This window comes from Beauveria bassiana (genome assembly GCF_000280675.1).
Source record: "Beauveria bassiana ARSEF 2860 unplaced genomic scaffold BBA_S00014, whole genome shotgun sequence".
Lineage (NCBI taxonomy): Eukaryota > Fungi > Ascomycota > Sordariomycetes > Hypocreales > Cordycipitaceae > Beauveria > Beauveria bassiana.
The window spans coordinates 684,514-706,030 of record NW_007930849.1 but is presented as its reverse complement, the minus strand read 5'-3'; the positions used below and the strand labels follow the sequence as shown (position 1 = coordinate 706,030).

General features: G+C 53.5%; 7 protein-coding genes across 7 annotated transcripts in view; 2 read left to right on the top strand and 5 right to left on the bottom strand.

Annotated features, from left to right (window-relative positions):
- Positions 1-978, bottom strand: BBA_05577 (SCP-like extracellular protein; the record flags this gene model as incomplete). The annotated part of the gene is made up of 3 exons (XM_008600674.1): positions 1-65; positions 118-407; positions 464-978. The coding sequence occupies 3 exons, from the start codon at positions 976-978 to the stop codon at positions 1-3; spliced, it is 870 nt and encodes a 289-aa protein (XP_008598896.1).
- A 6,463-nt stretch (positions 979-7,441) lies between these two features.
- BBA_05576 (uncharacterized protein) lies at positions 7,442-8,898 on the bottom strand (the record flags this gene model as incomplete). The annotated part of the gene is made up of 2 exons (XM_008600673.1): positions 7,442-8,655; positions 8,724-8,898. The coding sequence occupies 2 exons, from the start codon at positions 8,896-8,898 to the stop codon at positions 7,442-7,444; spliced, it is 1,389 nt and encodes a 462-aa protein (XP_008598895.1).
- A 1,348-nt stretch (positions 8,899-10,246) lies between these two features.
- On the bottom strand, positions 10,247-11,060 carry BBA_05575 (NADH-ubiquinone oxidoreductase 20.8 kDa subunit; the record flags this gene model as incomplete). Its single annotated transcript, XM_008600672.1, has 4 exons — positions 10,247-10,381; positions 10,438-10,570; positions 10,685-10,912; positions 11,041-11,060. The coding sequence occupies 4 exons, from the start codon at positions 11,058-11,060 to the stop codon at positions 10,247-10,249; spliced, it is 516 nt and encodes a 171-aa protein (XP_008598894.1).
- Positions 11,061-12,006: 946 nt separating this feature from the next.
- BBA_05574 (nucleoporin nup44) lies at positions 12,007-13,295 on the top strand (the record flags this gene model as incomplete). The annotated part of the gene is made up of 4 exons (XM_008600671.1): positions 12,007-12,238; positions 12,333-12,973; positions 13,042-13,140; positions 13,284-13,295. The coding sequence occupies 4 exons, from the start codon at positions 12,007-12,009 to the stop codon at positions 13,293-13,295; spliced, it is 984 nt and encodes a 327-aa protein (XP_008598893.1).
- A 697-nt stretch (positions 13,296-13,992) lies between these two features.
- On the bottom strand, positions 13,993-14,316 carry BBA_05573 (uncharacterized protein; the record flags this gene model as incomplete). Its single annotated transcript, XM_008600670.1, has 3 exons — positions 13,993-14,030; positions 14,094-14,195; positions 14,304-14,316. The coding sequence occupies 3 exons, from the start codon at positions 14,314-14,316 to the stop codon at positions 13,993-13,995; spliced, it is 153 nt and encodes a 50-aa protein (XP_008598892.1).
- A 1,503-nt stretch (positions 14,317-15,819) lies between these two features.
- BBA_05572 (glycine dehydrogenase) lies at positions 15,820-19,069 on the top strand (the record flags this gene model as incomplete). Its single annotated transcript, XM_008600669.1, has 2 exons — positions 15,820-18,949; positions 19,005-19,069. The coding sequence occupies 2 exons, from the start codon at positions 15,820-15,822 to the stop codon at positions 19,067-19,069; spliced, it is 3,195 nt and encodes a 1,064-aa protein (XP_008598891.1).
- Positions 19,070-20,332: 1,263 nt separating this feature from the next.
- Positions 20,333-21,517, bottom strand: part of BBA_05571 (60S ribosome biogenesis protein Sqt1) — a gene marked incomplete at both ends in the record, with an annotated part of 1,610 nt that continues 425 nt past the window's right edge. The window contains one exon of the mRNA XM_008600668.1: positions 20,333-21,435. Within this exon, the coding sequence (XP_008598890.1) occupies positions 20,333-21,435 (1,103 nt within the window). The remainder of the gene's footprint in view (positions 21,436-21,517) is intronic.

Here is a 21,517-nt window from a genome sequence, read left to right as displayed (position 1 = left end):
CTACAGGCTGAGTTTGAGGCCAAGAGAGGGCAGGACATTTTTACCGTACTGACCCTTTACGTTGCCTAGAAATAGTCAGTTATGTAACAAAATGCGACAAAGGTCAATGCATCTTACCAGGGGGGCCGTAGTTGCAGACAGTGTACATCGAGGGCATCTCCCAGTCGCACTTCCAGGTAGCACAGCCGACCGTCTCTGTGTTCTTCCACACAAGCTGAGTGAAGTGACCGATCATGGCGCCAGTAGCAGGGTCCCCTTGGCCGTAAGAGCTGCCGTAGTCTTTGACCTCGGCATACCAATCTTTGGAGGCTTTGCCGACGGCTGCATCCATGGTCCCCAGGTCTCCTCCACCAATACCGAACATCGCAAGGTTCTGACCGTACGAAAAATCCTTTCCGCCCATTGTCCTACCAGACTGTCAGTATGCAGATCAATGTCGAATGTGGCGGAATATGGCTCTTACGTGTTGTGATCAAATACGCAAGACTTGGCAAGCTCTAGAGCGTAATCGGCTAATTTCTGGTCCCACGAAAGCTTGCCAGCACTGTGGTCCTCGCGGTAGGCGTTGTGGTACTTGATAGCAGTGGCCTGGTAACCGTCGGCGGGAGCCGGTGTCTCAGGCTCGGGCTGCGAAGACGGTTGAGGCTTGGTGGTGGTCTCAGGCTGAGGCTCGGGGGCGGAAGTCTGAACAGGCTCGGGCTCAATAGTCGATGTCGGAGGAGCCTCGGTTGTTGTGGTTGTGGTTGTGATGAACTGAGGCTCCTCGGCAATGGCGCTGATAGGGGAGGGAGGCGATGGCGCGGCAGACGAGGTGCTGACGGGCTCAGGAGTAGGAGTCGAGATAGACTGGGAGGTCTGGACACCGTCGCTAGGGTCAACGGTCACGGTCACGGTAACGACGTCAACAATCCATTCTGTCTTGGTAACGGCGGCGCTGACGGCAGCTGCAGTGGCGAGAAGAGCAAGCGAGGACTTCATCTTGTCAAAGGGTTGAGAAGGCAAAACCTGGAGTAGCATGTGTTAGTTAACAAGTTTCGTAAGAGCGAGTGGTGAGATGAATGTGAATGAGAAATGTTGCTGGTGACGGAGAAACTGTCTTGGCTGTATTCGGTATGCAATGGTTGCAAGGCGCAACGATATTGGCGTTGCAGTAGTCGGCCGCGGGTCAGGTATAGTGGGCGGTGGTTGCTTGGGTGCCGGTGGCAGGAATGTATGAAATGCCAGGTGAGACATCTACTGCAAGTGCCTCGCGACTGCTGCGGGAGGTTGAGGGCCGAAACAGTTGGCGGACTCGAGTACAAAGATGGCATAATAGAGTGAGGTCCGCGACAGATTGGCGACGCAAAGAGAACGAGGCGCCGTGAGAACAGATATAGTTCGTTGCGCCGAGGCGATTCGCCGGTGATGTTCACAGAACAGGGGTGGGAGGCGGGGCGGAAAGAAATCGAGAGTACGGTACGGTATTGGCCAAAGGTATGGGCAAGAAATCCAAGTTCGCAAAGACGCGGTACTGAGGCAAGGCAGGACGGCGGATGAGGGCTGCAGTGAGGCTGGAACGTGTTACTAACCTTTGCTTTGTATTGTCGAAATTGTTGATTTTTGAGACGGTAGGGGAAACCAAGAGATGTTAAATTCTGCTTGCGTAGGACCAGCCGTTGCAGCAATTGACAAGAAAGTCTGAACTAGAGTGAAAAAAGGAGCGTGAGAAATGAAATCGTGGACAAGAATAAAGGAGAGTGGCGAGTCGGCTTTTGCGTACGTTGCAAAAATGAAGTCCAGCTCAAGCTTGGCAAGTCGGAGAGACAAGACGAAGGAGGATCGACGAGGCAAAAAGAGAGAGGGCGGCTTGATATATAGGGAGTGACGAAAAGAAGACTGTTTCAAAGGAGCGGACAGTGTCGAGGCGAATGACACGAAAATAGAGGAGCGAAGGCTGAAGAGGATCGGATATGAATAGAGGCGGCGAACGAGGGTGAAAGGTAAAAGGAACGGGAGGAGAGCGGTGGGATGAGATATTTGGGATGACCAGGGCCATGCCATGGAGGCCAGGCCTGACCTGACCTGGCCAAGGGAAGCCCAGGCAGGTTGGCAGCAAGTGGCAAGCAAAGGAAGGGACGGAAGGGGGGTGTGAGCAAGCAAGATTGAAAGGGGAACGCCTCGCTACACCTTGAAGATCATTAGCTAGACGCCCCAGCGGAGGGCAAACGGACTCTGAGTGGCAGCTGGCAGACCCGCGCCGTGCGTTTTTGCTTGTACGGATTGCAGCACACCAGTAAACGGGCACTGGACTAGCTGCTGGGGTTGTGGGGCTGCTGTAGAGTTCTGGGGCTTTTGCTTTTCCGAAGGGAGGGCCACGCCAGGGTCAGGGGTAAGAGAGGGCCTGACGGCGGCTACTGGTACACTCGTGGTGCTATTAGCTGGAGAGTTTAGAATCATGCATCCGCGGGTGCATGTATGCGTATCTGCGACACGCTGTGATCTATGATCTGGCAACTATTCCCTCTTTTTTTTTTTTTCGCTTACCAGCTGGTGGCCTAAAACTCTGGCAGGTGGCAAAGCAAACACACATGGGGCAGGAACCGACGGGGCACGCGGCCAGTAAACGGCTCCACCGGGCATCACTCCGCTGCCAGGCACCATCGACGCTGGTTGGCTGAGCCGCCAAAGGGGGCGTGCATCTACCCCATGTTGCTGGCTCTCGCCCCTGGCGCTAGTACCGTCCGAGCAACGCCTGTGAGATTCACTAGAAGGTGGTGCGGGTCGTGTCAGAAAGCGAGGTCACTGCAATGTATTGGAAAGCGCCCAGGTAGCACTGGGCGCCATGTAAAAGACGGCCTCGGGCCTGCAATCACTGTTACGGAGCCTAAGTCAATTCTACTACTTTATGCCGCGTCTTGTCATAATATCTTCGCTGACCAAATAGGCAGGCAGCTGCTCATTCTCCTCCACCTCATCAAAAGCTTTTTCGGGTATCGCCATATCCGTACCCTGTGTCCGTAGACTCGAGGTAATCCCAACTAAACGTGGGCGGCAGCGAGACAAAACGCCATGTCTAAGATGGGAGCGTGGAGTATTCCGTCACTACATCCAGGATGCGGAGAAAGCAGACATGGGCAGATGAGACTTGCGCCTTCTCTATGTTTACCTTGCTTGTCAGGCTCTTGCGGCCAGTCAACATACGGAGTGATGAATTTACTGGTAGCAATTGGCGGCGCGCTTGATAAAGTAGAGATATAGAGTTTGATAAACACCAACAGAGGGGGAAAACCGCGCAACACTAGTCTACGCAATGTTTTATTCAGATGAATCTCCCACTACTTCCTAGCTGGTAATTTCGAAACCACGCTTCATGTAAATGTCACGGCCCAGTCTTTCTCAGCCCGAGATGATAGGGCTAGTTAGAAAGATCTCGCGACATCTAGCAGGGTGCCAGAAAAGCCGCATTGCGAACAATGGCAGGCCCCGTTTCAGAAATGCCGACGCGAGCAGCCGCTTCGATGCAATGACCAAACTTTGTTTCTATCTCAAACGGACGAGGCGCGAAACGGACTGGCCTGCAGTGGAGATTTGTCACTTTCATTGCCATGGCAGGCATCGAGTTTAATTAAGCCTTTTCGTCTGCATAATACAAAACCATTGTTCCTGTCCTGCGCATCTGCCCATCAATCATAAATACTCAGTACACTGCACGACGCCCACTTGTGTCGCGCCGATTGCCAGCAGGGGTCATCGACCCTCTTGACCACGTTACTCTAAGACATCGGGAGAGCCTCGAGGGAAAAGAACAGAAAGAAACGCCACCGCGTTATGAGTGAAGCACCAACTATTTGATACCAGTACACATTCCATAAATTTAGCCGCCCGGGCCTGGGTTTTAGCCTTTACCTTGTTTCTGGCGCGAGAAGAACTAGGTTTAGCTAGGTAATCAAAATAACCTCCAAGACCGCCCTTTGTGCCTTTTTCCTCTCTGATTTCCTCTGATCCCTGAAACGGCTTTAGCCCTCGTTTAGGTCTAGCCCAATACCCACCCCAGATTTATTACCCCTTCATATCGCGCCCACATGGTTGCACGCACTGGCCCTCCTTGGCCCTTTAGCACTTTGCCAGTTGCCAAGTCCCCGCCATCACGAGGATCCATTCGCACGCTGTATTTACTCGGTGCAACCAACTGCAACTGCGACCGATGTGCCACTTCAAGAGCAATTTGTGAGGAGCTCTTCATTTATTTTACTATGCCAGCGACCGATCCTCATTTGCACCATCCTACTCTCCCCGCCTCGGTGCATGACGTGCCGGCTTTCCCGCCCTCACCCTTACCTGCCCATGTCCCTTGTATTATTCCCCAGCCTTCCACTCTAATCACACCATCGGAAAATACAAAGTTTTTTTTTTCCGCTCATCGTTCGCCCGAGCACCCCAACTAACCCACATGCAAGCGGGGCTCACCTCTTGTTTCTTCAACCTTCGTTCGGCACAGACGGTTTGCACAGACGTGTTTTTTTTTTTTCATTCTGTCGTACAGAGTAAGTAAGTACTGATATCCTTCGAGCCAAGATTGATCCAATTTTTTCTCGCCGTCTATGGATTACAGTCGCGCATAGTTACAACCGGACACCACATTCCAGCGCAGCGTCACCTACCAGCGCACTGGCCACATTGCTGCCAATATGAATGAATGCCCGCAAAACCACATACCTACACTGCCGCGCCTGGCACAATGTACCAGCATCAAGGCACAACGCTATTTGAATGAAATAGCGTAATGATCCTCCTTGTACCGCACTACCGAATTAACGCGTGCTCGACCGAGGACAGCTGCGTCTAGGTACAGCACCTGCATTTCATTGCCGTGGCCGAAGCAAGCTGCAGCAGTAAAGTCATTTTTGTACCGAGTATTGACGCAGCATCTGTATTCTTTGTCTCGCACAACCTTGCTTGACAGTTGATCAACTTGACACCACCTTGTGCTGGGTCCGTGGCTCCCCTCCCCAGGCCTCCCCTATCCACCGCCCCGTCCATTGTCTCGACCAGATAAACTCACCCAGTCAGCGTCCGTTTACCTTTGAGACCTTTCCCCTCATATGCTGCACCCCGGACTCCTTTCTTGCATCTATGTCGAATTCTTCCAACGGCGGGTTATAATTTACACCAACTTGGCAAGTGGGCTGAATAGGAGCCTTTTTCTGGAATGGCCACATCTCCACGTCCTTGGCACAAGTTCACAACCTGCTCGTTGCTACACAAGAGACTTGGCAGGACGCGTGTTCCGGCTCCAAGAATCAAGCAAAGTCTGGCCCAGATGCGCCCATCCCCTTCACATTCTAGCGAGGATGCGTGGTATTGCTCCGAGCCTGCCTCGATCAAGAGAGAATCTCCGGTGGTGGCTCGTCACATAGCTTCCTTGCGTAGTATATTGTAATATAACGGCCTCCATATCCATGCTTCGACGGTAGATACTTGCCGGAGAACCTTGTCACTTCATTGTCTTGATGGTGATAGTGCAGTGCCGACGGACCCGGGCCTGCAGCGCCGACTTGAGAGCCAACTATCAGTATGTATGTACGGATATCACAGTGCCAAAGTTCCAAAGTCTGCAACGAACTGGCCTACTGTGGCGTACTGTGTAGTGAATGCGCCTTACCAAGTCTCGCTCGCACACCAGAAACAGCGACGACATGAGTGAGCCTGTCTCAATTGTCAAGACTACATACAGTCCTGGAAGACTCTTGTGTAACATTGATGATGCATGTGATAACTCAGTCACCTTGAGGTCAGGGCCATGCAATGTTACTGGTATTGTCAGCCACCGCGGTGTAATTTACAGCCAACGACAAACACGCGCAGCATCCGGGGCCTCCGGCCGTGAGATTGGATAACGCACCCCACTAACAAGAACCCCTGACTCAATCTCACGCAGGATGGTAGCCGCGCTTGTTTGTCCAGTCAGTTTGTTTACTGAACAGCTGTTAGGTTGCGCGATATCGGGTCATCTACATAGAACATGCGCTCTTTACCCTGGGGCCGGGAGCAAATTGCCGGACCGGAAGATGGAGTCAGACTGAAGTCGCCGTGGCTCACCTCGAGGTCTAGAATGCTACTTAGCTGCGCTAATTGCTCGTGTGCCGAGCTTACATCAGTCTGCAGAAAATCATGTTGGCGACGTTGTTCACAATCTGCATAGTGTATGGTGTTCTACAGTGATGACTGCTCAGCGTGTCCATTCTTGGCTGACGTGCGAATATACAGCTGAGTGAAAGTGAAGGTCTATGGTACTACGAAAGAAGCAGAACACGCACGCCGCGTTCTTGCTGCTTTCTTGCTGAGAAACAGACGGCAGATACGTAGAGACCGTCTATTTACTGCACGAGCCTCGAACTCTTTGTGTCTGTTTCTTTGTGTCTTGAATGCCCCTGTAAACAAACCTGGCAAAATCCACTCACCTTGGCGTGAAACCCATTGTTGCAATCGTACTCTAGCAAGCGACAATCGTGTTTCTAAACAAGACAGGGCGGCCAGGGCCAAGCTGTACAAATTGATTCAAGACATGGTATGGCCATTTTCCTTCAGGCGTACTACCCATGTTCAAGCCAACTTTATTTACAAATCTAGCTTCACTGGGTGAGATGAATTGGCATTGAATGGTCAGCAATCGGAGCGCATTGATATCAGCGAATGAGCAATAATATCAGAGTGTCGACCTCTCTCCAGATGTCTCGGAGGGCCTGCCGAGGGTCTCTGTCGCAGCACGACAGCGGCCTGCGTTACAAATTGACGATCGCACGGCAGACCGAACCCACTCGGATGTTGCTGCGGCAGCTGATGAGGTGAGAGAGGCGAGAGTCATGCGATAGCACACCGCTTCTCAGTTTAGGTAAAGAACAGCGCTTCCGGCTTTGTAAATAATGAGTTTGCAGTTTATGCGCCGCGACAATTTGACATGTGGAGAGGGAGATGTGCCCTGTAGTTGCTGAATGAGAAGGAAAGGAAAATACAATAAACAAAAAATTGCGCAGAATTGTGTTTCAAAGTTTTATTTGGCAAATTATCCGCCATGTGTGCCGTTTTCACTCTCAAACAAGCCCCGGCAAGCCACACTGGGTCGGGCTGGCAAAGAACTCACTCATCTTGCAGATCGCGCATGAGTTTCCTGATCGGGAAGGTTCATGAGGAAGAAAGAATAAAATGAAAAGCCGCGTTCGACAATTTTATGATTGCAACAGGGGCTGCTGGGTGGGTAATGTCAAAGATGAGACGAACGAGGGGCCTCGAGATCCATTCAGGATCACATGCGTGCAATGTCATTACACGCCTCATCGCTGCTACGAAAGACGAATCATGACTTTTTTCAACGTCATCACTTGATTATTATACTATTTGTAAGCAGTTACTATCATAGCTTGTTTTCGTGCCTCATTCTGCTGAATAATGTTCCGGCCGTCGTCTACCCGTCGATTTCTCGATATTGTCCATGTCGTCGTTTTCCCGTCAGATTCTTCAGTAATCCACCTAATCCACCCAGTGACTGTCTCTCTTCATCTGGTTTGATGATGTACTTGATTGCAAAGGTCTTTGTAATGTTTTCACCGAGCCTAACGATACCATTATTGCACCAAGTACTGTGCCAGATCTGGCTGTCGGTTATAGGCGCGAGAGCCATCCGATGCTTCGCGGCCTCCCTCTGATGAATGACGACTGGCCAGTCAATGCCTGGCGGCTTTCCATGGATCGGCGCAAAATAGCTCCAGCATTCTGCCGGAGACTCGCCACGCGCCACAACGGTGCTGCTCGCGGTCGCCTTCCACTCCGACTGCGACCCGTCGGGGATAACGTACGAGGAATAGTTCGCGGAAGACGACCACGGACCACCAAACCGGAAGAGCATGATGCCCTCGTACTCCCTGTTGCCCGACCTCCACGGACGGTCTCTGCTCCCCGACGGCATCTTGCCAATCACCTCTGCTTCAAACACGGCGGACAAGAGGGTGCGGAGGGGTGTATACGTTGTCCGCGCGGTGCGGATGCACGCGTTTCTGGGCGTCACCCCGTTGATGTGCTCCTGCGCAGGAAGCTTCAGCTCGGGCGCCACGACCAAGCCCCGACGATACTGTGCAAACTCGTTGAGATGGACCGCGGTGGCGTGATAGACAGGAAACCCGGACGGTTGCTCAGGATTCCACGTGCTCTGCTTGGGAGCCATGGCCTCTAGCTCCTCGGTCATGCTGCACATTTCCCAGGCCGTGATCAGATCAGGTCCTCGGAGGTAAATTTGCGTGATAGCCATGCCGTTACGGTCCCCAACTCTTGGACTGTATGCGCGCGGCCATTCCCCCACCAGGCTCTCGAAAGCCGGGTTCTGCAGGGCCCGCGGATTGATGCCCGCTCTATACTGTTCCGCGGCATACCGGAAGCTGTATCTGGCCAGAGCCATGCATATTTGTTCGATCCAGTACTTGAAGGTGTGCTCCGCAATCATGGCGCTGGAGAGGTCCAGCCGGGATTCGCTGAGGAAGCAGAGGCGTCTCGTGGGCTTTCTCTTCACCAGCTTGTCATAAGCAAGACATTTTGACTCAAATTCATGGCAGGTTTGAGGGCTGAATATCTCCTTGAGGACCTTGGCAAGCTGGGAGTAGTCTTTGGGGAAAGCCTCGAGGTTTGCTAAGAAAGATTGGCTGCGTGTTAGCTTCTGTCGAATAACGAAAAGGGTGCCAGATACTGGCCCATACCTCCAACTGCTCCTGCTGAGTTTGAATACCAGGAATATACTCGCTGAATTATCTCGTTCGCTAGAGAGCCGGCATCACGTGCTTCCGGGAAAGTTACTCTATTCATCATGCGTTTGATGAAGTATGCCTCTGCCGTTTGGCTGGCCAACCTGGAGATCAAACTGCCGATACCCATCTTGTCGCTTTTAGCTCTTGACGTTTGAGGAAAGAATGGCAGGACATGTTCAAGAAGTCCTGGCATCTCATCACCCTCTTTATATTGCTCTCGTCAATTTTTTCGCTTTATACTTTTTTTTCTTGGTTCGATGGCGGCGGCAATGCAAGCCTTCCCAATGCCACCACGCCATGTTGAGAGGTCTGGGCCGTTCCGACAAATTTTTCTTCTCTACAAAGTAGGAACTGGGAAAGCCCGGTTCAGCCATCTCGATGAAATTTGGTCCTGACATCGAATTCAAGTGCTGCGCCGAATTTGATGTGAGGGAACACTTCTGGTGTTTACGTAAATCACGATACAGCTCGGTCTCGATCATCAGATAAGATCAGCGTGATTGGTTTAGTGGTAAAATTCTCCGTTGCCATCAGCAACGTCGGGGAGCCCTGGGTTCGATTCCCAGATCACGCAGAGATATTTCTTTTTGTATTTGACCTTTTTTTTGTCCTTTCATGTAGCACCATAGTCGCCGCAGACCTTCCTCTGTTGGAAAGGGTTTGTTTCGAGGTTCAACTCAATGTCCGGTGATCGAGCAAGCACCGGGAGGATTGACGTACTCGAATATCCTCGAAATCTGATACCAATTAGTTCACTGTGCGCGATACGCGGTGCCTCTTATGAGATATCATTCCATCCATCCTGTGATCAGCTTCAAGAAAGGACGATTTCATTGACTATAGGTCGTCTAGGAGGGAGATGTTGGCTGCGGACCACGATTTCGTCGCCACCGCGTTAACTATAGCAGGATGAATACAGGCGACCTTACCTACAAAAAGGGAAACCCCTCTTGGGGGCGTTCCGAATCTCTCACACGTCTTGTTGCTTTGGGAATATTGCCATTCACCCCCTGTCCGTGGTAGCGTCTAGGCTCTGACATGAACGCAGAGGCTGACAGGGCTGACAGCCACCTTGTTCAATATTCGACGAAATACGTGGCACGATTGACAGTAGCATCATGGAACGTAATGACATTGACACTTTTGCGACTTTCCTAGGTCCCGTTTGACATTAGTGGCTGGTACAAGGTGGCTCATAAAGTGGTTCAGGAACTACCCTACATCCCAAATTCAATTCGACTTGCGGCGTCATTGGTGCTGAGAAGTTGCATCGAGACGGCAAGAGGGAACAAAAAGAGCTGTAGCATAAGCTTCCAAGGACCATGGTTACAACGGTCATGACAAAAGAAGCCGCGTCTTCGCGCTCAAACATGAATGATAGTTTTTGATTCATCTCGACAACCTAACGAGTAAAATGTACATGGTTTACACCCCAACCCAAGTCAAGAACAAAATACAAACAGTACTTTGATTCTTTATTGTTTGGACTGGCCTGCGACGAAGGGCTTGCCTTCGCCAGGTCCAATGGGGAAGTCGGCAAAGATTTGCTTGGGGCGGAGCTCGACAGGGACAACATTGGGGGGCTGGTCAGGAATCTTCTTCTCCAGTTTCTAAAGTACCTTGTTAGCCGGACACTGCGATCCCGAGATACAGCCAGGCAACCTACCAAGTTGTCAAAGACACATTTATTGAGCTTCCATTCCGCCGGGCGGCACTGCCACAGCTGGTGGTTGCGATCGTCGAGGCACTCCCAATGCTTGCGGAACTCGGCCAGGCAGTGGGTATTGATATCCTTGATGCTATCATCACCTCGTCAGTCGTCATCTTATATCGAAACGGTGGTCTGGCTATGGGCAGAGGGCATCTCCGACGCCTCCATCCTCGCCAACTCGCACGCGGAATTGCAAACGTACACGCTCTGGGCGCAGCGGGTGACGCGACGGCCTTCTTTCATGCAGTCAAACTCGCCGCGGCCGGGGTTCTCAGTCTTGCACTGCATGTAGTCGTCATTGTAGTCGCGGCATCGGGCGCCGATGAAGAAGGACGCCGACAGGAGAGGGGCTGAGCTGGCGCCAATCTCCTTGACAGCGGGGATGTCATCGGGAAGAGGGGTCGCGTCGATGAGGACCTGCTGGTTGAATCTGCCGGGTGGAGGCGCGACGACGGGTCAGCTTTCAGTTACATCTTTCCAATTTTTGGGATCGGGAAATTTCAGGCGGGATCAATTGCGAAGCGGACGGGGGTCAATCGGTGCGGGAAGTAGACGTACTGGGGCCTGCGAGTCGACATCTTGTCTGAATCGCTGCCAAATGCAACACTTGATAGGGGGTCGAGGCGGGGAGAAGCTGGAAGTTTTGGTGATGTGAGCAATAAGTAGGTACTGAGGATGGACAGGATGGAGGGTTGATCGAGGTCAGAATTGCCGAGCTCTGATTGGCTGGTGCCGGCCTAGCGTTAAGCATCGCGGACCTGATAACCTGAACCACTGTTGTGTTTAACCGGAGCTTTACCAGAGCATTATTGTGTAATAAATGTATTGAATTGTACTGGTTAAATCGAAATATCGAGTAAGGGCAGTGAGCATAGAGACATGAAAATCGCATTTTGCTGTAGTGGGTGTTGAAAGCGGTGGTCAAAGTTTCCAACTGGCAACTGTTGAAATTTGAGCCGCGGTGCTGAGGCTCTGTTGGCTTTTACCAACAACTAGTATGCCGCTTTCCTCAAATACTCAATTCATAGTGCTAAAGATATTAAAATTAAAATGAGAAGCCTGACAACACTTGCAAACTATATAGTCGACATGGTGACTGATTCCGTTGATATGTGGCTTTGTTGGTGGCTGATGTAATCAAGCCAGCATGCTTTCCTTGACCTTGTAGCCATTGTAGCCACTAAAAAAAGAGGCACTTGGGTGAGCTCCCAGCCGATCTTGACACAATCATTGCTCTGCAAAACGAAAGAAAGCAGCTTTCAAAAGGACATCAACCTCGGCGGGGTGGACGTGATTCGCGCGTTGCGCATTCTAATCATTGGACGAGCTGCGGACTGCAACCACTTGTGGACGCCTGTTGTTGCACGGGATTTGGTGTTGTTATTTTCTCTTGTCGCTGGTAGCCACGCGCAGCAGCCAACTTGCTTCATTGCAGCTTCTTCGACACAACACACAGCCTTGAATCGCGCATCGACGACCAATAGCCAACTCTCGAAGCTGCATACCGCATACAAAGTATTTGCAATGTCGCTCTTTGGCCAACCCAAGACCGGCAGCGTCTGGGGCCAGCAACAGACGCAGCAGACACAGCCAACTAGCAATGCTTTTGGCCAAACGCTGGGCGGCACGCCGCAACGAACGGGACTTGGCAACAGCGTGATGTCGCCGCCTCAGCAGACGCAGCAGATGCCGACGCTGTCACAATCACAGGCTCAGCTGTCTAGCTCGCTGTGGCAGCCAGGCAAGGAAACTCCTCGTACGTGACCGAAACCTCTGCCAAACCTCCTTCAACTCGTCCTTAATCATATGTGAGAGCGCAAGCGTCTCTAAGCTAACGCGATAAATGACAGACCAGAAACCGATTCTCGAACAGATGAAGCTCGTAACGGAAAAATGGGATCCGGCGAACCCTAGCTGCGTGTTCAAACACTACTTTTACAACAAGGTGGACGAGTCGCACATTCCGTTTTACAAGCCCCAGCCGCATGAGGACCCGCGCGAGTGGGAGGAGGCACTGCAGAGCAAGCCGGGGCCCGAATTCATGCCGGTGCTGTGCTCGGGGTACGCAGGGGTGGCGGACCGGCTCAAGACGCAGAAGCGGGCGATTTCCGAGTTTAACACGCGGCTGCACCAGGTCAACGGGAGCCTGGACGCGCTGCTGCAGCGTCACGAGCTCGAGACGGAGGTGCGGGCGCTGGCGGCGCGGCGGCGGCAGGCGGCGATCCACGCGCGGTGCCTGGCGCTGGCGGCGCGCGTGCAGATTCTGCGCAACCGCGGGTATGCGCTCAGCGGCGACGAGGATGACCTAAACCGGCGTCTGCAGAAGCTGGAGCGCGAGGTGCAGGACCCGGCTGTCGGAGCGCGCGAGGAGGAGCTCTGGAGCAGGCTGATTGTGCTGCGCGGGTACTCGGACCGTCTGAGCAAGGAAATGGGCAAGCCGGTGGCTGAAGGGGCAGAGCTCGACGAGGAGACGCAGACCAAAGCCAAGCGGGTATGTTTTCTTTTGCTTTTCTTTTGTTTTTGTGATTCTATGTTGTGGTGTGCTAATGTGCGGAATAGATCATGCAAGACTACGAGAAGCAGCTCAATCATCTGAAAAAGGAAGTTGAGTCGTTGAGTGCGGACTATGCAGAGTGGGAAGAGAGTCGCAGCTCGAATGTACGCACGAGATAGAGACGAAGGCTGAGAGGCGACTTTTGGCTATGCTGTCGGAGTAAAAGGGATGCTGTGATTATGGGATTGGGCGTCTTGAGGTTTTCTATTCTTTATCCATACACTGCCGACTTGTATTGCGTTTTCAGGAAATGGGCTAGATCATGTACAGAAACGGATTGGATCTCAGCCTGTTCGTTGGCTCGTGGTCATGGCTCATTCATGATCCATTTGCCGTCATCTTGTGCGACCATGACAACTTTTCGATTCGAATGCCGTCACTGAGCGGAGAATCTTGCCGATATTTTGCAGCAGTAATCCGCGATGAGGTATTTGCCAATGAGCGGTGACGTTTCGATTACTGTAGCTGTCGGAGAAAATAGTTTCAGCTGTGCCTGAGGTCGCTCTTCCCCGTATCGTCAAGGATCAGCTTCTGGCCATTGATCTTGACTGCGCCGTGCAGCACAAACTGGCGTGTCTGTCGCACGCTCGGCATATTTCGAAATTCACCTATTGGCAGCGCCTGGCGTAAATAACCTCAAATGGCGAGAAGTCGGATTTGGTATTATACAGGTCTGTGGTATTTTGTCTATGCCCAATTACGTGGAAAACTTTTCCTTCGTCCCCATATCGTACAGATGCGCGCCCCTGACTGGAGTATTCTTCCGAGGCTGGTTGGCATGGAGTGCGTCGACGCTCCATCGCAAAAAATTACAGCGAGATCATTTCCAATGTCGTAAAGTCGATTGACGATTGCGTATTGGTTCGTTTCATGGTTTGGCCAGTTTTTACTTCAGTATTGAGAACCGTCGTGGTCATGATCGGACGGTTGCGCGCGCGCAGCGAAATGAGGCGACTCTAGAAGATGCGGCTAGCCATGTCAATGGCAAAGGGGGCTGCTTTGAAGTTAGCAAGCCGGTCTGGTTTACCCGTCGGCTCTGAATAGAGGTTTCACATACAGAGGTACAGCATCAAGGCCGTGGCAGCGACCTGCTGCATAGTAAAGGTAGCTTCGGCCTCAAGGGCGCGAATCTCCTCGGCAGACTGCTGTGGGGGAGCAACTGCAGCGATCATCAGTTAGCCAAGGATTCAACGTTACCCAATGAGCCTCACAGCATTGGGAAAGAAAAAATAGCTTGACTGGGCAAGCGGGGAACGGTCACACTCACATCCTCCAAACATTTTTGCGGCGTGTGGGATATGGATGGGCAGAAAAGAGGTGTGTGAAGGAATATAAAAATAATAAAAATTGGCGGTATGATGCAGGTGGACAAGTTACGTAAAAGCTAAACCGGACAGGCGATGTCGGATTTGGGCGGGCGCAAACTGGGGTTGTGGTTGTGCAGCGCGGCAGAGCTGTTTACAGTGAACATGTATCCTTTGGGTACAGAAGGGCACAGAGGGCGCGGATCTGTTTTCTTGTGGCTGGTTGCCGCGCTATTTCAAAGTGGTGTCACGGGAGCTGTAGTGGTTGGATAGGGCAGAGAGAGGGCAGGTAAAGTGCTGACTGGCGCTGTAAGTGCTGCAACCTGCAGAGGATTTGCAGGGGGGGTTTACAGCACGTTGTGGCGGACCGCGGGGTCGTGGAAGTACACTAAAGGTACCGGCGTACCCAAGCACCGAAATGATCGCCATCCTCACTCACAAGGTGTTTCGATGTCAAAAACTGTCAGCATGTAGAGTTCATGTCTCAGTACTTGCAGATGTAGCGCTCGGACAAGTTGACAGCCTGTAAATAGACTCTTTGCACAACCACAACAGTCATCGGCCGTCTTGGGTGCAGCCATTGCTGGTTATCGTGACACACGACAACTCATGACAACCTCCACCACTCCACGACGAACACCCAAAAAGCTGCTAGTCCCGCGCTGATAATCCAGTTAAAATGTGGCAATATGTGGAAGCGTTGACTACTAACTTACCAAGTTATGTATGGGGAATCGTCCGCCAACTCTAAAAGTGGCCAGCCTCCGCTTAGAGCCTCCTCTACACAAGACCGCCAACGAATGGGCACCCTAGAACTCGGCGACTCGCCCAGTTGTCGGCACGGTGGCATCCGATATCGTCCGCCTCTAGGTAGTTACCGAGTCCGCTTCGAGAACTGCCTACAAGTCTTGGTGCGAAATGTTTTGGTCAATTCTTTGGACGTGATGGGGGTATATGATGTACCCTTCATGTACCCCTCCATGTCTCAATCATCCACTCGCTCCGCTGCGATTGCCTAGATTGGTGGATATTCTCAGGTCATTATTATTACTCCCCTTGTCTTGTGACTTGCACGTTACTTTGAGCCAATCTAGTTGGGTAATAGATACGCATCACTCTACGTACGGCGCGCTCTGCCGCCACCAAGGCCGTCACCCGTCTACCTAGTTATCTGGCCGTGCCCTAGTTACCTAAACTCTCGGCTCCCTCTCTTCTAGTTCAAATTTTCTTCTCCTCTCCTCCATCAATTCTTTGTCTTGCACCGTATTTCTCACATCACCGGCGCCTCAATATATTTACATTGTTTCTAGAGTTGTCTTGCTTGGCGGCGTAGGCGATCGAAAAGCTTCGTTCGCTTCTAGGCTCGGCTGCGCTCGGCTGGAAACAGTTCCGTCGCCTGAGCTCCCACCCTTCCGTTTTTCCTTCGACACACACATTGGCCAAATTGAAGCATCAATTGCTCTCTTTGGTTTCACAACAATGGCTTCTCGACTCGCCATCGTCCGGGGTGCTCCACTCAAGCACTCCCTCTCACTGGGGATCAGATCGGTGCCCTTTGTCGCCCGCCGCGGCGTGGCTTCCGCCACCACCCCCCGCCAGCTCTCACAAACTTCTCAGGCCGAGGCCGACGGCCACAGGAGATCCCATGCCGCCCTGGAATCTCTCCAGCGCGACCCGGCCTACCTGGAGATGAAGGACGCCCAGGCTGAAAACCCTCAGCCGTGGATGGACTTTGTCGCCCGTCACATCGGTCCTCGCGACTCCGATATTGACGCCATGCTCAAGACTGTCGGTGCCGACTCTCTCGACACCTTCATCTCTCAAGTCATTCCCAAGGATATTTTGCTACCACCCAAGAAGACCATTCAGCCCAAGAAGCTCAGCGAGTCTGGCGTCGCTAATGTCTTCAAGAGCATGAGCGCCCAGAACGAGGTCAAGACCTGGATGAATGGCGGTGGCTACTACCCCGTTGAGATTCCCGCCGTTATTAAGCGCAACCTTCTCGAGAACCCTGCCTGGTACACCAGCTACACCCCTTACCAGGCCGAAATCTCACAGGGCCGTCTCGAATCGCTCCTCAACTTCCAGACTATGATCTCTGACCTGACTGGTCTCCCCGTCGCCAACGCCTCCCTCCTCGATGAGGGTACCGCCGCCGCCGAGGCTATGACTATGTCTTGGAACTCTCTTCCTACTGCACGCGCCAAGCGTCCCAGCAAGACCTACGTTGTATCTGATCTTCTCCACGACAGCACCATTCGCGTCATGCACGGCCGCGCCGAGGGTTTCGGAATCAACATCGAGGTCATGGATCTCTCTGCCCCCGATGCTCACGACAAGATCAAGGCTTTTGGCGACGACCTCGTCGGTGTCATGGTTCAGTATCCCGACACCAACGGTGGTGTCCGCAACTTCCGCGAGCTCGCTGACCTTGCCCACGCCCAGGGCACCCTTCTGTCTGCCGCCACCGATTTGTCTTCCCTGACTCTCCTCACACCTCCTGGTGAATGGGGTGCCGACGTTGCCTTCGGTAACTCTCAGCGCTGGGGTGTTCCTCTGGGCTTCGGTGGCCCCCACGCTGCCTTCATGGCCGCTCAGGAGTCTAGCAAGCGTCGTCTCCCGGGTCGCATCATTGGTGTCTCCAAAGACCGCAACGGCCGCCGCGCTCTGCGCCTCGCTCTTCAAACCCGTGAGCAGCACATTCGCCGTGAAAAGGCCACTTCCAACGTCTGCACTGCCCAAGCTCTGCTTGCCAACATGTCTGCCATGTATGCCATCTACCACGGTCCTGGTCAGCTTCGCGAGATGGCCGTCACCAATCTCCGCCACGCTCGCATGATTCAGGCTGCTGCTCAGCACTATGGCCTCAACGTCATCACCTCATCCGTCGACCCCGAGGGCCGCGTTCTCTCCGACACCGTCACCATCTCCTTCAAGGACCCCATCGTCTGCCGCGCCCTTCGCCGTGAACTCAATGATCGCGGCATCAGCAGTGGCAAGTCTTGGTCCTCCAACGAGATTGTCTTGGCTGTCCCCACCACTTTCACTCTCAAGAACTTTGTTCGCATTGTTCAGTCTTTCCGTGATGTCTCCTCCAAGAACCACACCAACGCCTACGTCGACGTTGCCAACAAGTACTGGACCGAGGGCTACAAGGTGTCCTCGAACGATATCATCAAGAGCCTCCCTGACGCTGTGCGCCGAGAGTCCAAGTTCTTGACTCACCCCGTCTTCAACTCCCACCACTCCGAGACTGAGATGCTCCGCTACATGCATCATCTGCAATCCAAGGATCTGTCCCTCGTCCACTCCATGATTCCTCTAGGTTCCTGCACCATGAAGCTCAATGGAACTACCCAGATGGAGCTGATTGGCACCGAGTCGTCTTCCAATATCCACCCTCACGCTCCCGTATCCGGCGTCAAGGGCTACCAGAAGCTCTTTGCCGCCACCTCCGCCCAGCTTGCCGCTCTCACTGGTATGGACGCGACTTCCCTGCAGCCCAACTCTGGTGCCCAGGGCGAGTTTGCCGGTCTTCGCGCAATTGCCAAGTATCACGAGGAGCACAACGGTGGCAGACGTGATATCTGCCTGATTCCCACCTCTGCTCACGGTACCAACCCTGCTTCTGCTGCCATGGCTGGTCTGCGTGTCGTTCCCATCAAGTGTGACACTGCCACTGGTAACCTTGATATTGCTGATCTTCAGGCCAAGGCCAAGAAGCACGAGAAGGAGCTTGCTGCCATCATGATCACCTATCCTTCTACCTATGGTGTCTTCGAACCCGAAGTCCGCAAGGCTTGCGATATTGTTCACGAGCACGGTGGTCTCGTCTACATGGACGGTGCCAACATGAACGCCCAGATCGGCCTTACATCTCCCGGCGCGCTCGGTGCCGATGTCTGCCATCTCAATCTCCACAAGACTTTCTGCATTCCCCACGGCGGCGGTGGCCCTGGTATCGGCCCCATCTGCGTCAAGGACATCCTTGAGCCCTACCTGCCTCACCAGAACAACCAGACTCCCGTGTCCAGCGCCAGCTTCGGTAGTGCCAGCATTGTGCCTATCAGCTGGGCTTACATCTCCACCATGGGTGATGCTGGCCTTCGCAAAGCTACTTCACTGGCTCTTCTCAACGCCAACTACATTCTTACCCGCCTCAAGGAGCACTATCCCATTCTCTACACTAACGAGAACGGTCGCTGCGCTCACGAGTTCATTATCGATGCTCGTGGCTTTTCCAAGACTGCTGGTGTCGAGGCTATCGACATCGCCAAGCGTCTTCAGGACTACGGCTTCCACGCTCCTACCATGAGCTGGCCTGTACCCAACACTCTTATGATTGAGCCCACCGAGTCTGAGAGCAAAGAGGAGCTGGATCGCTTTATCAATGCTCTCATCAGCATCCGCAATGAGATTCGCGAGGTTGAGGAAGGCAAGCAGCCCCGCGAGGGCAACGTCCTCAAGAACGCTCCTCACACCCAGATCGACCTGCTTCTCGGCGACAACGGCAAGTGGGAGCGCCCCTACAGCCGTGAGAAGGCTGCCTACCCCCTGCCTTATCTCACCGAGAAGAAGTTCTGGCCCACCGTTACCCGTGTGGACGACAGTAAGTTTGAAAAATTCGCAAGTGTTTTGAGAAAAGCAACTAATCAAATGTATAGAGTACGGTGACACCAACCTGTTCTGTACCTGCCCTCCTGTCGAGGACACTACTGGCACCAACTAAGCTTTACGATTCTTCTACATTTGAATATAGAAAAGTTCCGAATCATGCTACAGGGACTCAAGCGGCATGCTGAATAAAGACACATGCTCGCACAACCCGCATCGGACATGGCTACGAGACACATGCTGCTGTGTTTTAGGTATATCAGTCTAACATGGTTTGTGACGCTGGGCAGAGGATGCGGCTTGCGTAAAGACGCCGCATCTCCTACCCGCCAATGCCGTGTGGCATGAATTAGAGGCAGGTGCATAGCAGGTCAACTGCTACTGTACTTTTGCTTCTCTTCCATGTACATGCTTTTTTGTTTTTGTTTTTGCTACCTGCGCGCATCTTGGATTGCACCTTTTAACACCAATCTTCTTCGAAACTCTTCAACAAGGTTTATGAACTGGGAAAAATACACCGTCGGAACTTTTGTTTCTTTTCTGCGTTGGCTTTTGCTTGTTTCATGTTCATCTTGCAAACTTTTGTTGTTTGTTAAGCGAGACCCAATATACAACATCTCACTTGGCAATTGGCAAAACAAAGCTGCTATTCTTCAACTGTTTGGGGAAACACATGAAGGAGTTGTTACTGGCGTCTGACACTACCTTTTGGCATTCAACATTTACGCTCGGCGTACTAGGGGCATCTTCTTGCTCTCTCTTTCGCACCACCCGCGGTGGCTTTCAACAATCGTGGAGGAATATGAGCCGAAACTGAATCAACTCGTGAAGAAGAGACTTGACACAATTGACTATATTCGGCTCTATTCACGCAGCGAGAGAGTATGTTTCCTTTTCTAACGATTTACGGCCCTTTTTTAGATACCCCTCGGTGCTTGGGCTGTGGTCCAAAGCACACTGGCTTTCGAATTTCGAATTTTGAATTTCGGCCTCGACTTCCCCGTGGAAGAGTGGCGGCCGCGAGCTGCGGCCGCGAGCTGCCATGCCCGACTCGGCATGGTGAACTGGGCTCTCTCTTGAGAGAGTCTAATGCGCGATAGAATGCACTTCTGTTAAAGGGTCCTGGACCCCGATTTATTGTCCCGTTATGCTGTGTGATGTGACTTGTGTCTATGCCATGTGTCCACATTGCGGCCATCGATAACATCACCCCGGAGTTGACAGTCACTATCTGGAATACATGCTTATTCATGTAGGCGTATTGTGTGATTCCCGAAAATCTTAATCATTAGATCTAATCTCAAAGCGGAGAGCCGCCTGTAGCAAAACCTCCTTTTCATTTTATATATTCATTCATTCCTAATGTCCTTGAAATTCCCTACGCCTCAAATACCAAAGAGACACCATCATCGCCCGCTGTGACGACCCTCTCACCTGTCTCGCCCTGCACGAAGCCGAGCACGCCGCCGCCCTCGCCATCCCCGCGGTGGCCCTTCCACTCCTTGACCAGGCCGCCGTCAGAGGCGCCCGCCGCGCCGCCGGCCGCCTGCGCGCCTGCCCCTGCGCTCCCCCGGAGGTCCCAACGTCGCACGACGCCGTCCATGCCGCACGACGTGAGCAGCCACGAGTTCTTGACAAAGTCGACTCGGACGACCGAGTGCTCCTCGTGCGCACCGACAATGTGGCGGCGGACGGCAAAGCGTCTCGTCGCGTCGTACACGCAGATGGAGCCGTCGACGGAGCCCGCGGCAAGGAGCACGGTCGCGGGCGTCGTCTGCGCGAGGGTGATGGCGAGCGTCTCGACGCCGTCGGTCTGGGTATGCAGCGACGCGAGGATCTGGCCGCCCGTGGTGGCGTCGGCGACGCCCGAGGGGGACTTGTTTTGTTGGGAAGAAGAGGTGGTGTTGCCGAGGCGCGGAAGGGACACGATTTTGATGGCGCCGCCGGCGCCGCCGACGGCGACAAACGTGGCCTTGGGGTCAACGGCGACGGAGTACAGGCCGCCCTCGACGGCGAAGCGCTGGTCCTCGGGGGACAGCGCGACGGCCGTCTGGCCGTTGCTGTCGACGATGCCGCGCGCGGCGGCCGCGCCCCAGACATCCCAGACGTACAGCGTGCCGTCCTCGGACACGGTCGCCAGCAGCCGACCGTCGGGCGTCCAGGTGCCGGCGGTGCAGCCGCCCGTGTGCAAAAAGTACGACTGCACAATCTGCAGCGGGTTGGCGGGGTCGGACGGGTCAATCGTGTACACCCAGACGGAGCCGTCGTTGGCGCCGAGGGCAATCGTGTTGGGGGAGTCGGGCGAAGGGCACGCGGCGATCCAGTTGACCTCCTCGACCTCTTGCGCCTCGCCGAGCAACGTCATCCCGAGGCCCGCGGCGGGCGAGACGTCGGCCTTCCAGGCGCGTACGCGGCCGTCCAGACCGCCGCTCACGAGCACTTCGCCGGCGGGCAGCGTCCAGCACAGCGCGTTGATGGAGTCTGTGTGGCCGTCGAGCGAGAAGAGGCTCGGCAGGGAGGCGGGCGGCGGGCGGTTGGCGGCGGCGGCGGGATCCGCGGCGAA